This window comes from Grampus griseus (assembly GCF_964374135.1).
Source record: "Grampus griseus genome assembly, chromosome: 20".
NCBI classification, from domain to species: Eukaryota; Metazoa; Chordata; class Mammalia; order Artiodactyla; family Delphinidae; genus Grampus; species Grampus griseus.
Window position 1 is genome coordinate 43222137 of NC_139014.1, and position 15701 is coordinate 43237837.

The window sequence follows — 15701 nt, forward strand, 5'->3', positions numbered from 1 at the left end:
AACGATGACATAGGGCTGGAATGAATATAGCTAACCTTCGCAGGCCAGTAATCCATTTATTCACCTCTAGTAAGTTCTCCTTCCTATATACCTCAGGGATCGTTCCAAATATTTACTCTTCTTTTCAAATTTGTCACCTCTCTGTTACTATTAGCCAGTGTCCTATCCCTCTTTTTCAAGGAAAAATGGAGACCACTGAGATTAGAGCCTCTCGATGACTTCAGATCCTATAACTTCAAGCTCATCGATGCCTTGTTTGCCCTCATTGCTTTCTTTCTTGTCTTACAAGAAAAGGGGTCCTTTAATTGTTCCTCATTACGGACAGAATAATGCTCAGATTCATCCGTGTGGCATAAAGATCTGGACATAATAAGACTACCAATCTGCTTCCTCATCACACTTACCATCACTTCCCATAAAATCTAGATTTCAGTTTCACAAACTGCAAATTATTTTCTAACCCTGAATACTTTTGTGCCTCCATGCCTCCTGCTTTACTTCCTCGGCTCGTCTTTCAAGATCTAGCTCCACTGCTCTCTGCTGAAGTATTCCAGGGCATCTCCTCTCCTGTCCAACAACATCCCTCTGATGTGCCCCACATAACCCTTTATATATAAATCTCTATTAATATAGAAGAATTATAAGTTTCTAAAATTACTTTTCTTTGTACAGGTTTGCTTCTTCCAGGTCATGTTGAGTGCCTCTAAATTTTGGAAATAAAGCAATATACTTCCAAATACCCCATGGGTTAAAGAAGGAATCGTAGGGAAAATTAAGAAATATTATGAAACGAATGAAAAAAAATATAACACATAAAAGCCTGCATGATGCAGTGAATGGTACAATTAGAGGTAAATTTATAGCCTTAAGATAAACATTTCAGAAGAGGTGAAAGGCTGACAATTAATGATCTAAGTAGCCATGTCAAGAAGTTAGGAAAACAAGAATAAACTTACCCCAAACCCAGAGTAAGTAGGAAGAAAGAGATTATAAAGAAAAGAGCAAATTTTAATAATGTAAAAAACATATCAAATAGAGATAACCAATAAAGTCAAACACATAATATTGGTATACTTTTCTTTTCTTTTTCCATTTCTTCTGAAAAGACTAGCACAATTGATAACTCCCTGGTAGGGCTGATAGAAGATACAAAGAGAAAAACAGAAAAGACACACATAGCCAGAATAAAAAAGAGAACATATGTCAGATAAAACAGATACTTAAAAGATAACAACAGGATACTATAAACAATTTTGTGCCAATAAATTACAAATTGATGACACTGACATCTTACAACTGATACATAAAGAAACAGAAAATGTGAATTGTCTAATATGTATTAAAGAAATTGAATTTATAGGGCTTCCCTGGTGGCTCAGTGGTTGAGGGTCCGCCTGCCAATGCGGGGGACGCGGGTTCGTGCCCCGGTCCAGGAGGATTCCGCATGCCGCAGAGTGGCTGGGCCCATGAGCCATGGCCGCTGGGCCTGTGCGTCCGGAGCCTGTGGTCCGCGGCGGAAGAGGCCACAGCAGTGAGAGGCCCAAGTACCGCAAAAAAAAAAAAAAAAAAAAAATTGAATTTATAATTTAGTCTTTCACAAAGAAAACTTCAGATGGTTTCATCATTAAATTCTTCTGACATTTAAGAAAGGCATAATACAGTGTTTTAAAAAATCTTCCAGATAGTAGAAAAAGAGGAAACGTTTCCCAATGCATTTTTTATGAGGACTTCATAACCTTAGAATACTAGGAGAAGGAGAAATTATAGGAAAATCTTATTAATATAGGTGCAAATGTTATATAGAAAAAAACAGTGAATGAAATCCAGAAAATAAAATGAGTTCACCATGTAACAACTAAGTTGGGTTGATTACAGGAATGCAAGGTTGATTTAACATTCAAAAATAATCTATGTCATTTATCCCATTTATCCCATTTCCAGAAAAAATGGAGAAAAAAATGGATATAATTATTTCAACAGATATAGAAAAATCATTTAAGTTGCAACAAATACTCATGATAAAAAAAAAAAAAACTCTTGGTAAACTATAAACAGAAAGAAATTTTCTTAAACTGGTAAAGAGCATCCACAAAAATCTATAGTAAGCATCACACTTAATGGCCAACTATTAAAAGCTTTCCCCTAAAATTAGGAACGCTGCAAAATGCCACTCTCACCACTTCTCTTCCTTGTAGTGGCAGCTGTAGCCAGCACAGTAAGAAAAAGAAATTAGAAGATTTAAGGGTTGGAAAGAAAGAAATTGTTACTATGATTCATTTTTACCAATGACATGATTATATATATAAGTACAAACGTAATATTGAACAAAGACACAAAAGGATATTTACTATATGATTCCATTTATATGAAGTCCCCAAATAGGCCAAAATAACTTATGGTGTTAGAAGTCCAGACAGTAATTAGCTCTGGAAGGAGGAGAAAAGAGTGAATGGAAGAAAGAAAAAGGAGGAGTTCCATGGATGCTGGGAATGTTGTACTTCTTGATCTGAGTTGTGGTTACATAGCTGTGATGACTTTGTGACAACCAAGCTCTATGCTTATGGCCTGTGTGCTTTTCTACTTGGATGCTATACTTCAATAAAAGTTTATTTTAGAAAAAGAGAGAAATCTCATTAGGTCCCTTTGGGCCCATCCACACATACATCTCGGCCCGTCTCCTTCCCGGGTCTCCTAGGTACCAGCCCTGTGCGAGGTGCAGACGGCGGGAAGAAGCCCCGCCGGGAATGCTGACTCCGGGACTGGGTTTTACAGCGAGGGGTACCATCAGCTGATGTGTATAAGCCCTGTTACAGCCGAACACTCAGGCTGACTGACAATTAAGGGCTGAGTCGATGAGAGCACGTCAAGAGCAAACTTTGCACCGTCTTAGTTTTGTGTAGCACTGAGATGGGAACGGTTAATGATATCTGCTACTCAGGGCACTATCAAATTCTGTCCTGATGCCCGATTTCTGGACAGAGTGCGTGAAGTGCAGAGGAGGTCGGAAAGATTGAGCCTTAGATCAAGCTGGATGGAGGAAAACAGTGTGTTCTCCAGGCAGCGCCTGTCTCCCCAGGGACAACACCCCCCCCTTATGCTCTTCTGTCAGGCCTTCTTCAGACAAGCAGGTCGGAGGGGGCGGGAGGGGGATGTTGTAGCCACGCTGTGGCCTTGAAACTCGGCTCTGGAGGAGGAGGGTGAGGAGGGGCGGCGCTGGAGGGAGTCAGGGGCTCCGGTAGGGATGCACTTTCCCCCATCTGGGGCAGGGGGCTGACAGCTGGCAGGCTGCAGGGAGGCCAGGCTGGGACACAGAGCCCGGGGGGTGCCACTCAGGCTGCCTGAGTCTGGAAAAGAAACAGACTTAGCCTCCCATGCCAATATCTCCCCTCCCTGGTTCCTCCTTGACTTTGCACGGTTGCCACCAAAACAGGCTGGACTAGAACCCTCCTTCCTGAGGAAGTGTTTGCTATCCCGAATTCCCGGCACAGTAGAGTTGACCCCGTCTAGTTTTTTGATATGAGGCTTCTGATTACCAGTTATGCTGAATATACTCAAGCTACCTGATTTGTCTGTAGCATGGTTTTGTCATTTCTAAATTGGAAATGATCGGTATGTTACCTGATATGGTTGTTGTGAGGATTAAATTATTAGCTAATAGATGCAGAGGGTGTAGGACTGGCTCAGTAAACGCCAGCTTTATTACAGACTGAAGGCGGACTTTTTACAAGGATCCCCCCTGTTCTCAAATTCCCTCCCCCATCTCACTGCTCGCAACCTCTCCTCATCACTGTCCGCTTCCACCTACTTGCTATTCCACTAACATGGTGTGTACTTTTCTACCTCCACGGCCATTCATGCCGTCATCTACCAGCTGGCAACTTCTCCGAGCCTCTGTTAAATTGGGATAATAACGTGTATCCCAAAGGGTTGTCGTGAGTATGAATCTCAGGTCACACAGGTGACAAGGCGCTGTCCAGGCAGGAGCTGGGCTGGCGCTTCATGTGAGGGAGACCGAAGGCCTCTCTCTCCTTTAGTTCGGCCACTATGGGCAGCGTGAATTTGATCAAATGGCTCAACTCCTTTTTGCTCATCTGGAAGATGCGCGTGGGGATGCCCCCAGCTCATCCTGTCACAGTGAGATTTCAGAGACCGATTGTGTGATAAAAAAAAAAAAAAAAAAGAAGTCTTTCTCAATTAATACTCAGTAAATGGGAGATAAGGGTGGGAATGCACAAACTTTGCCACCATCCAGGTCTGAGGGCCACGGAGCTGTGGGTTTTACAGGCTTGGAGCTGAGTCTTTCTTGCTGCCTTAACTGTCTTATGCTGTTCTCCTCATAGAAAGAACGGGTGAGAAGGACAGAATGGCGTGGTGGAAAGGGGTTCTGGCCTGGGACCTGAAAGACCTAGGTTCTGTCCTGGCTCCTTCCCTGGCTGGCTGTGTAAGCTCTGCGGGTGTGTTTCCTCATTTGTAGCTGAGTTAACGCTTGGGAGGCACGTGACCCAGGAGAGCTGTCCTGAGCCAGCTTACAGGAGCTCTCAGAGACTCAACCTGGCTGTGGGGCTGTGGTCCACCCTCCAGGTAAGCTTTTTGGGAGCATCACTCTTGGATCTTTGAACTAATAGTAGGTTTCTGCTTCTTTTGACCATGGAACCTGCAGGCTCTATGGCCTCAGAGTCTGGACCTTTGCTAGTCTGAGGTTCCCCAGAGTCCTACCTGCACAGGTAATGTAATTAACCCCAAACACATGTGATCCCCATGGAGGGTCATGCCTCACTCCCTGATCATGCTGATAGTTCCCTACAGATGTGGCCTCTGCTTGGGATAAAAGGCACTTTCCCTCAATAATGGCTCAGAACTATCCTGGAGCGGGGTCTCTCTGAAAAGTGGTTTCTGCAGATTCTCATCCAGGATGGGAGGGCTGTGGACCTATCACAAGAGGATGTGGTACCTGGCCAAGGGGAAGAGGGGGCCGGGTTTGCTGCATTGCCCTCTGGAGGTTTTGGTAGTGAAGGGGCAAGCAACTGGAAGCACCAGGCAGACACAGGCCACCACTATTCAGATGAGCAGCTGGAAGGATCTGAAATGGCTTTGATCTGGAAAATAACCTGGAAGTTTTAGGACTGACGCATCCCAGTGGCTGGCGGATGGTGTCTTCGGAATAGTATGACATGGCTTTAGGAAAACTATCCTGCATGGTTTAGGGGATGTTATTTTTCATCCCAAGAATGATGGGTGTACCACCAGGGCCTGCAAAATAGTTTTCTCACTTCTGTGTCACTTTCTTTTCTAGGCATGTTAGAACCATTAGATGACATTATCTCCAAAATGCTGAACCTTCTCCAGCCCGAAGGAACCAACTCAGAAATAAATACACTCTGCTTACCAAGAAGTAATTTAATGGGCAAAGAGAATTCTATTATGTTGAATAGACCCTCACGGACCCCACAGCACTCTGTTTACTTGTACATTCGTCACTCCATATGAACTGTGCCTTTGCCTGAGAGTTTGGCAAAGAATGGAGGGGACAGGATCATGGCTAAGCCTCCTAGTGTGTCTTGGAGCTGATGGACTCACCTGGAAAATGTTGGCCAAGTCCCTGAGGTTGAAGATGTAATGGAATCTGATTGCTGTGGGGAGGAACGTGGTGGCGATCTTCTGGTGGAAGGTAAGGGCCAGACGGATCAGCTGGGGGACGCATTTCTGCAGTGGTGCCGGGAAGTCCCCAAGCTTCAGGTGCTGAGTCAGGATGGTGCAGTAGATGGAGGACAGGGCGTCTGCTCCCGGGAAGGAGAGGGCGAACACGCTGAAGTGACGCTGGATAGAGGAGCAGAGGCACATGGAAGAGGCCACGAGTTAGACATCCGTGGTCACAGGACAGAAATCACCTCTTCAGGATTTGGAGAAGATGGTGAAGAATTCTTAGAAGGGCTTTGAATGCTACATTCTGGCCACATTTCTCACATTAAACCCAAACTTAGGTTGAACCTAAAATGATTAATGGGTTTTGGACTTCTGGTCAAAGATGTCAGCATGGCGTAGCAGGAAGGGAATGGAACTTGGACTCTGGGAATCTGAGTCCAAATCTAAATGTGATCCTGAGAATGCACATGACCTTGGGAGGGTCATTCACCTATCTGAAGTTCTCTCAACCTGAAGACCAAGTTGAATTAGATGAACCCTGATTCCTTCTGGCTCAAAAAGCTTCAGAACTCTGGGTCTAGGGGTTTTTCTGTCTCCCTGGAAATGCAAATCAGCATCCTGTATGATTTACCACTTGAAGAGGCTGGACAGGGGAGGGGCCAATTATCACACATAGTCCAGTGACATCAGCCTGGAAGGTGGTGTTTAGGACCCCAGGGTCACAGTTCCTCCTGTACCTGAAGCCGTGGGTTGATGGTGAAGCTGCCCGCAGTGGGGTTCATACAGGAAATGTACTGGACATTCATGACCTCCTTTAGGGACCGTTTGTTTCGATCATACCTGGAACAGTCAGAAACCATGGACGAGAGTTGAGTGAGGACAGAGGCAAGAAAGTGTGCTGTCAAGGTGAGCTGGGATGTGCCTGGTCATTCATGTGTTTGGGGGTAAAAAACAGTCTAGATACATTGGTAGAAACTGAGAAGAGACAAGAGCTTAGGACAAATTCCTAAGGGATACAACATCTATAGAAGTAGCGCCGGAAGAAGAGACCACAAAGATGGTCAAAGAGGTAGGAGGAAATCAAGGGTGTGTAGTATCCAGAAAGCAAAGGAACCCAGTATTTCCAACAGGACAGAGCAGTCAACCACATCAAGTGCTGCAGAGAAGATAAGAAACATGGTGACCCAACGGGGTCTGCTGGATTTCACTATAAAGATACAGTTAGTCGAGCAGGAACAGTTCAATAAAGTGGAGGAAATAGAGGCCTAATCATAGTGGACAGAGGAGTGAGCGGGAGACGAGGAGGTGGAGACAGAGGGGAGAATCTGGTTATGCAGAGACACAGAGCAGTAATTAGAAAATGATTTTTTAACACTGTAGGATAAATTTGTGCAGGTTTAGACACTGATATGAAGGAGCCCATCGGGAGATAGGGGAACTAGTAGGTGAAGTGAGATTTCGAGAGATGGAGAGAGTAGACTCAAGATGCTGGTGGGTGGTTGAGCCTCAGGGAAAATGTAATAAGGGGAGGGAGAAAAAGATGCACAGGGATGGAAGTAAGTTGTATGGGTGTGGAAGCTAGAAATGGAGATGGCAGGAGTGACCATCAGCTGAGGTCGGGTGGGAAGTTTGAGGGGAGAGGAGAAGGCATGAAATAGGCATTTTGGAGGGTGGAAATGTAAACATATGAACGCAATACAGTAGAATTTCCAGGAAGTTTCTACTTCCCATTGAAGGTTTGTGACCGTGAACCTAAAGTAAAACTATTCAATAAGCAGCCTGATCTTTTCCAGGAGACTTCAGCTGCTCGAATACTGGTGTGGAGACTGTGGATGGTGGTCCATGGCACGCGTCCAACAAAGGCCTTAGGAATGAATGAAAGGCAAGTCGGGTGACTGTCGTCATGACTGTAATTCCTCTCTCTGAACTCCCTTTTGGTCCTCCCTGCTCCTTCTCAGCAGCAGTAGATTCAGTGTGAGGTAGAAGATGAGCCAGAGTTATCTCAAATCACTGACTTGCTTTTTTCTTTCTGGCAAGTTTAGACCTTTTGCCATTAAAAACTATTCTGTTGCAGGAGATAACATCAGAGCCTGTGAGATGCTCTGAAAAGACAAAGGCTATTAAGACTCGCAAACACACGTGCACTATAAGAATGTTAGCTGTTCACAGCGAAGGCCCTGCTCACTGCGATAGGACCACAGGGGGAGGGGGGACGGGGGGGAGGGGGACTGGTTAATTCTGCTTTGGGAGCTTGAAGAAGGCAGCTTTAGAGATGAATATTGAGGAAAAACGTAGACATTTTTCTTTAAATGAGAGCTCAGTACCTTCTCTGACCAACCTCTTCCGGTCGGTCTCAATTTCCTGTTGGAAGGAAGAGCACTCAGGAAACAGAATCCCATGAGGGACTCAGTTTGCTGTGGCAATTCTCATCTGGCGCTAGAGCTGAGCTGAGGTCTGCAGCTCCAACAACAGGACAGCGATTGGCCTTGGACCTGTTCCCCACCCGGCCGAGTCCCTTTATGTGTGCTCTTACCAGTGGCCGTAATCCAGGTGCTGCCTGATGATGGTGTGGGGCTGTGCAGTCCCGTAGGCGTCCACCTCAGGCATGTTCATGTCATCTATGAAATAGATAAGCTTCTTGTTGCCTGTGGGGCCATAATTTCTGCCCGCTTTCTTCTCCAGAGGCTTCTCCAGGACAGCTGAGAAGAGAGCCAATGAGTGAGGGAAGGAGGTTCAAAGCTCAGATGCCAGTACTAAGACAGTCCAATGTCAAGGACAAGCCATGGTGTAGCGTGCAAACAAGAGCTGCTCCCAGCAGCAGGCAGTTCTACAGGACCAGAGGGAAGGAGGCCGATGACCAGGCAGGAGTGGTGACAGCAGTGCCCAGGCTTCGAACATCTGACTGCGCACTGTGTTAGGGTGTTTTTTGCTTGGCCTCACTGTGCAGCCTGCGGGATCTTAGTTCCCCGACCAAGGAAGGAACCCGTGCCCCCTATGTTGGAAGCATGGAGTCTTAACCACTGGACTGCCAGGGAAGTCCCTCTGTTAGGTTTTTACAGACATTTATGGTCTCACTGAATCCTTACAACACTGCTACAAGATTAGTACCATCACCCCTTTTATAGGTGACAGAACTGAGACTCAGAAGAATGAATTAACTCTTCTAAGGTAGAGCCAGGATACAGATCCAAACCAGTTAAACTTCAAAGCCCATGTCCCTTCTACCACACTTGCGGTCCACTTTCTTTGTTTGTAGACTAGAAACAGAAGTCCCAAGGCCTAGTACTCTACCCCCAAGGAAATCTGCAGATCCTGGGTATCTCCAGATCCTGGGTAGACCTGCCCTCTCTACCTAAGACAGCAGGGGAGCAGCCCATCCCAGGGCTGGGAGGAGGCTCCTTCCACCCCTGCTATAAGAGAGGAAACACCGGATATTCTGTCAACAGTATTCTCAGAGAGTTCACCTGCTGGGGTTCCCTGAGGGAAAGCAGAAACAAGAGCCCCAGAGAATTTCCCAGAAGCTTCCAGTATCATGAACAGCGCCCCTCTGCCTTCAGGTATCAGATCATCTTCAGTGCCTTTCTGGAAACCAAGTACAGACTCTCTCCTGGAGCTGCTTCTTCAATTACCCAGCCAGAGGGAAGCAATCAAAGAGTACGGTTTTCCAGCCTGACAGGACTTGTTTAGAGCAAATTTAAGTAATAGGCTGGAGATACATGTATTTTTTTTCAATAAAGCAATTAAATATTTATGTATTGCAAGAACCAATACTATTACCGCTGGAGGCTCTAAGAACCATCTGATTCCTTTTCTTGAAAAACAAGTTTGTAAACAAGGAGGAGGTGTCAACAGACATGTGAAGGTGACAGATAGAAAGACAAGTTCCTTCAAGAAGCTTGAATATTCCAATTTTCTGGTCCTGAGTTAAATTAAGTGTTCCAAATATGAATTAAATTTAAATTTAATTAGCATGCAATTAACATACACTATCAACCAATTAATCACCCAACACCTTCTTCCCCCGCTTAAGATATAACAACTATATATGAGATCTGTCAAAATGAAATATAATTAATGGGCTGTCAAGGACATGCCTTTGAGAACAGTTCTTCTAATAGGAAATTCTCTCCTTAGGAAGACTTGTTTCTCCTCCTCCCAAAGCAATGATATTCAAATCAACTCCTGGAATTAAGCAGACCCTGTAATTTGGGTTGATTACACTTTTTACGCTTCTCAAGGATTGTTGAGGAGAAAAGCACATCAGCTAACAAGAAGTGGGCTTGGAATGCACGGGATTATCTCAAACGGATGATGTCAAGTACTCCAGAGAAAGAGAGGCCTCCCTAGGAAAGGCACACACATGCTGGATCCCTTCCTGGCCGAGCTCTGTCCCAAGTCCCATCTAGAATGGAATGGTAGTGAGTTCTTTTGCTTCCAGGTAGAACTGGAGGAGCAAAAGTGGGTTTACATTTCAGCAAAAATGTTGATGTTGAAGGCACTAAACAAATGAGACATATCAAAAAATGTGACCCTCCCACCAACTTTCCAGGTTCTGCACTGTTGCACACAAGGCCGTACCCAGCCCTGGAGCTCACCTGTGCGTCTTACTGTACTTCTCCATCGGGAACGGCTGGGCGGTCAGCCTGTGGCCACGTGGAGGAGCAGCAGCTGCCCCGTGTTTTGATTCACACCATCCCTCCTGCACCGTTTCACCACCATTGTGCATTGAAGAGCTGCTTCATTTTCAAAGTGGGTTCCTGTTTGTTACCTCATTTCACTGTCTCCACTGCTACCATCCTTGTCTGAGGCTCTCACCTGGTGACTGTGACATCCCCCCAAATGGTCTTGCTGCTTTTGCCCTAGATCCTTACGCTATATTCTCAAGACAGCAGACAGGGGTATTCTTGTAAGATGTAAATCAGACTGTGCCAGTCCCCTGGTTAAAACCCTCGGGTGGTGCCCCATCTCACTTGGAGCAAAAGCCAGTCTGGTTACTTGGGGAACCACGCATCTCGTTTTTCTCTGCCACTGCTCCTCTCTTCACTCCCTCTGCTCCAGCCATCCTGCTTCTGACTCACTCGTCACTCACGGCCTCGGGGCCTTTGCTCTGGCTGCTTCCTGTCTGCAGTCCTCTTCTCCCAAATGCCAGAAGTTTGCTCCCTCACTCCCATTGTGCGTTTATTTACTCAAATGCCATCTTCTCAGCAAGCCCTTTCCTGGCACTCAGGCCCAAATTAAAACCCCACCTCCTATTCCCTGCCCCTGCTTCATTTTTCTCCATAACACTTATTACCACTTAATATCCTCTATGTCTTTCTTATTCATCTTGTTTATTTACCTCCCTTCCTCCACATTATAAACTCCACAAGGCCAGGAATCTTTCTCTGTTCGGCTCACTGTCATAACCCCAGCACCTAGAATACTATTTAGCACAAAGGAGGGTATTCAAAAATTTATTAAAGAATGAATGAATGAATGACTTTTATCATGGTAACAAACTCCATGAATAGACAAAGAAAGACTTATCATCCCCTCTTTGTAACTAAGGAAACAGAGGCTAAGGCAGGCTAAATGCTGTGCTGGAATTAGAACCCAGGGCTGTTGATACTCATTTCAGTGCTTCTTTCATATCACTGGGGAAGAGAGGGCTTGTGAACCACTATGTCCCAACCCTTCTCCAGGGCTTCCTTGACCACTGCAGTCCCACGATTCCTCCAGTCTCTGAGCACCAGAGCCGTGCATTCATTCACTCACAGGGCATCACTAGGGACCTGGCTTTGTGTGGAGGACTGGATGTGCACCATATCACTGACCCCTCAGAGCATCCCTAGCATGCATTGTCATCACCTTTAAAAACTTCTTTCAACAAATGAGAAAATTGAGCTTTAGGGAAGTAAAAGGACTTTATCCAAGGTCATGCAGCTACTGAGGGCAAAGCCAGGATTCTAACCCAGGTCTGTCTGACTATGGCATCTTATGTAACCACCACAGCAAAGTACTTCTTAAACTTTACTACGACCTGGCTTCCACCCTTCAGAAATCCCAGGTTTAGTTAACTCATTGCCTGACCATGTTTTTGACAGAGATCATTAATAATTAACTGTGTCTTACTTTGAACTGACATGATTTGTGTATCTGTGTTTGAACAATTTTCCTTTCATATTATCCGATTTTTCACATTAAGATGTTTCGGTTATATTGTAAGGGCTTTTCATTTATTCTTTCAAAAAATAACATACTTTGTATGATTATAAAATAATACATATTCATTATATAAAAATTGAAAAGCACAGAAAATCATAAAGATGAAAATGAAAATTGCCCATAATTCTATCACCTATAGCAGTAAGCATTACTTTCAATATTTTGGTGTATTTCATTCTAGTCTATTTGCTCTGTTAGATTTTTTCCTTTACAAAAGTGGAATTATACTGTATATTCTGCCTGTATATGTTTTTTTCACTTCTCATATTTTAAACCTCTTTATATGATAATACCTAACCTCCCAAAACACGATTTTTAATTGCTGCTTTGTGTTCTATAATTTGGAGGTGCCAAAATTTATGGAATGGTTTCCCTACAGTATGAAACATGTTGTTTTCAATTTCCTTATACTTTGAAACCCCCTCCCCCCATTCCAAGTAGAGTGTCTTGCCCACTAGGTGGTCTTTGATGATTTAATTTTGTGTCATCTCCTTTTTGGAAGATATTCAGGCAAGTGGTGAGAGTTGTCTATCTGTGATAACATAATGCTCCTTTGAAGTCGAGAGTTTGATCAGATCTTTTTTAAGGTCCTGTCCAACCTTAAACTTTTAATGAATAGGTGATGCAGATCTGTTTTACAGAAGGACTCAGACCCCGGAGCTCCTATCTAATTAGCGTAATTACGCACTCACATATTTGTTGAACTAATACTTCAAATCGCAGTTGGATAGCAGAATTCAGGACAGTGACGAGCATCGTTTTGGCTCACTCGCTTCACACTGCAAATATATGCCCAGTGATGCTGTGACCCAGTTCTTTACCTCTCCTTTTCCCTTTCTAAACTGTCCTGTCTATGGGTCATTGCAAATTATTTTAGTTTTAAAAATTCCTTATATTTTCAAAATGAATGAGAAAAGGCTTAAGTTATTTCAACAGACATAAAATAGACCAATTAAAATAAAGGCTAAAAAGGGATTCCAAAACAATATAGGAGAAACTTATTTGTACCAGTAATCAGGGATGACATAGTTACTGTAACCAAATAAAAATGGTCACATTGTTCTTTAAGAACTGCCTCCTTGAAAGCTCAGAAGTAAATCTGTGTTAATTACAGTAACCATGTCACCCCAGATCACTGGTATAAACCCATCTCTACTTTTGTATGAAAAAACTTTTCAGGCACTCAATTCTAAAAGGCATATATCGTGGAAACTTACAAAAGGTGTATCATGCTGCAAAATGGGCATGGAGATATTAAAAAAAAACCCTGAAAATTATCTTTTATTGTCCTAACTTTCAATCAACACCAAAGGGTGGATCATTAAATGGTACCTCAGCAAAGGGAAAGAAAGCAGTGCAACTGCATCTGTGGCATTTAGAGCAGCCTCTGCCTCTCTCAGCCAAGGTGTCAGTGTTATTAATCTGTGATTTGTGCAGCTGCTGGTGAATGATCAAGTGAAGTCTGAGAGTTTCAATGACCACGTGAAGGCCCTATTTTATTTATTGTCAAAGGCGGAGACGTCCGTGTGCTCCAGATATCAGAGGAACGGAAGCAAAGTTGGCATTCTATTATGGAAATTTAGATGCATGACTTACTGTCTTATCAAAGTGGATGGACACTGTAGCTCAGTGAAATAAGACAGCCTGGCTATTAACTCACTGTGTGACTTTGAGGGAAGTCCCTTAACACCTCTAAAGCCTCATTTTCTCATCTTGTAAAAATAAAGATCATCAGATCCGTGATGGACACCATTTCCTACTTCCTTCTCCTTAGTCACTTTCCAGCTGGGGCGGCCACGTGACACAGTTCTGAACAGTAACACACACACATAAGTCAGTGGGGTTCCTGGAGAGCTATCATTTCCTGACATGGGCACTAACTCTTCCCTTTATCTTTTTTTTTTCCATTTGGAATGCAGATGTGATGGCCGGAGCAGCAGCCATTCTGCTACCCTGAGGTACCATCTAAGAGACTAATAGTTACTATAGCCTCAATATCATTGAACCATTGATTCAGCATTAGCAACTGCCTACCTCAAGACTTCTTGTTGCATGAAAAAAGAATCTCTGTTTATGTCACTATCATCAGATTTTCTGCAGCTTGCAGTCAAAAGCATTACTGATAATACAGTGGTTTGGCAGAGTATAAACTTCAAATAAAGCAAGTGCTATCCGCACTGGTGAGCAATGTGAATGCCTTGAAACACAACCCGCATTTGCATTTAAAGGAATTTTGAATCTGAGTTTAGAAAAGTACTCAATGGAGAACCCAGAGCTGGATGCAATAAGAGTGGAGAGATGCAGGGAGTATCAAGCAGCTGCCTTCTCTATAAAAGAACATCTGATTTTGAGAAAAATGGCATTCAATGGACTAGCAGGATGAGTGAACTGCAAAACATCCCCCTGGAGACCTCAGTGAATTGACATGCTGGGGTGAAGTTACTGCCCATTTGAAAGCTGGAACATTTTTTCCAAAAACATTATTTTTGTTTTAGCATAGTTTATGTTAAATGCCTTTTTCAAGCAAAAGGGGTTTGCTTGTGTTCCTTTTTGTGTTCCTGGCAGTTGGGGCTTAGAGATTATTGCATAATATTTATAGATTTTTAAATTTGAGAAGGATTTTAATATTGTTAGAATAACAGCTTCCATTTACTGAGCACTTATTGTATGCTAGGAATCATTTTGAGTGTTTTACATATTTTATCTTGCTATTCAGGAATGAAAAGAATGAACTGTTGCACCCTCAACAACATGGATAAATCTCAAAATCATGCTGAGTGAAAGGACCCAGACAAAAAAGAGGGCCTATTGTATGATGATTCCATTGTATAATTATATAAAATTGTATACATTGTATAAAATTCTAGAAAATGCAAACTAACCTATTGTGACAGAAACAGACCAGTGGTTGCCTTAGGCACAGGACAGGGTGGGGGGGGGGTTGGGAGGGAGGGAGGGATTACTAAGGGAGGTGAGGGACTCACGGAGGTGATGGATGTATTCATTATTTCGATTGTAGTGATGGTTTCATGATGGGTAAATATTTCAAAATGTATCAGATTGTATACTTTAATGTGTGCCATGTATTGTATGTCAATTATAACTCAAAAAATGTTTTTTAAAAAGGAAAATGTTGGGGCTTCCCTGGTGGCGCAGTGGTTGAGAGTCCGCCTGCTAATGCAGGGGACGTGGGTTCGTGCCCCGGTCCGGGAAGATCCCACATGCCGCGGAGCAGCTGGGCCCGTGAGCCATGGTCGTTGGGCCTGCGCGTCTGGAGCCTGTGCTCCGCAACGGGAAAGGCCACAACAGTGAGAGGCCCACATACTGCAAAAAAAAAAAAAAAAAAAGGAAAATGTTAAAAAATTATCCTGCCTTTTAGTAGGAAAATGGATAAAAGAGCTGTGATTTATTCACACAAGGGAATTCTATGCAGCAGTGAAAAACCAATGAAAACGTTCTGCATGCATTAAAACAGACAGTGATGAAAAAAGCAAGTTACCAAAGAAGTTACAGTATGATACATAGTTAAAATTTAAATACACACAACAACATGGTGTATTTTATGGGTACATATATGTATCAAAAGCGTAAATTTGGAGTAATGCACATCAACTCTAGTGGTCCTAGTCCGGTTAATGAGGGGCAAGACAGAGGAAGGGATGGGGGTGGTATGTTGGCTGTACTTAAAATGCTAAGATCCACAGCAAAATGACAAAATGTTAACATCTGTGAAATCTAGGTTGTGGGTACATGGGCATCTGTTACACTATTTTCTGTACTTTTCTGCATGCTTGAAATATTTCATAATTTTTAAAAAGTTTAAGTCATTCTCCATCCCACTCTTAGCATCCAGT

The 15701-nt window shown here is 43.6% G+C and overlaps 1 protein-coding gene across 1 annotated transcript in view; it reads right to left on the reverse strand.

Annotated features, from left to right (window-relative positions):
* Positions 1-15701, reverse strand: part of DNAH9 (dynein axonemal heavy chain 9) — a gene marked incomplete at both ends in the record, with an annotated part of 299172 nt that overhangs the window by 126859 nt on the left and 156612 nt on the right. The window contains 3 exons of the mRNA XM_082678963.1: positions 5578-5817; positions 6381-6483; positions 8177-8342. Of these exons, the coding sequence (XP_082535089.1) occupies positions 5578-5817; positions 6381-6483; positions 8177-8342 (509 nt within the window). The remainder of the gene's footprint in view (positions 1-5577; positions 5818-6380; positions 6484-8176; positions 8343-15701) is intronic.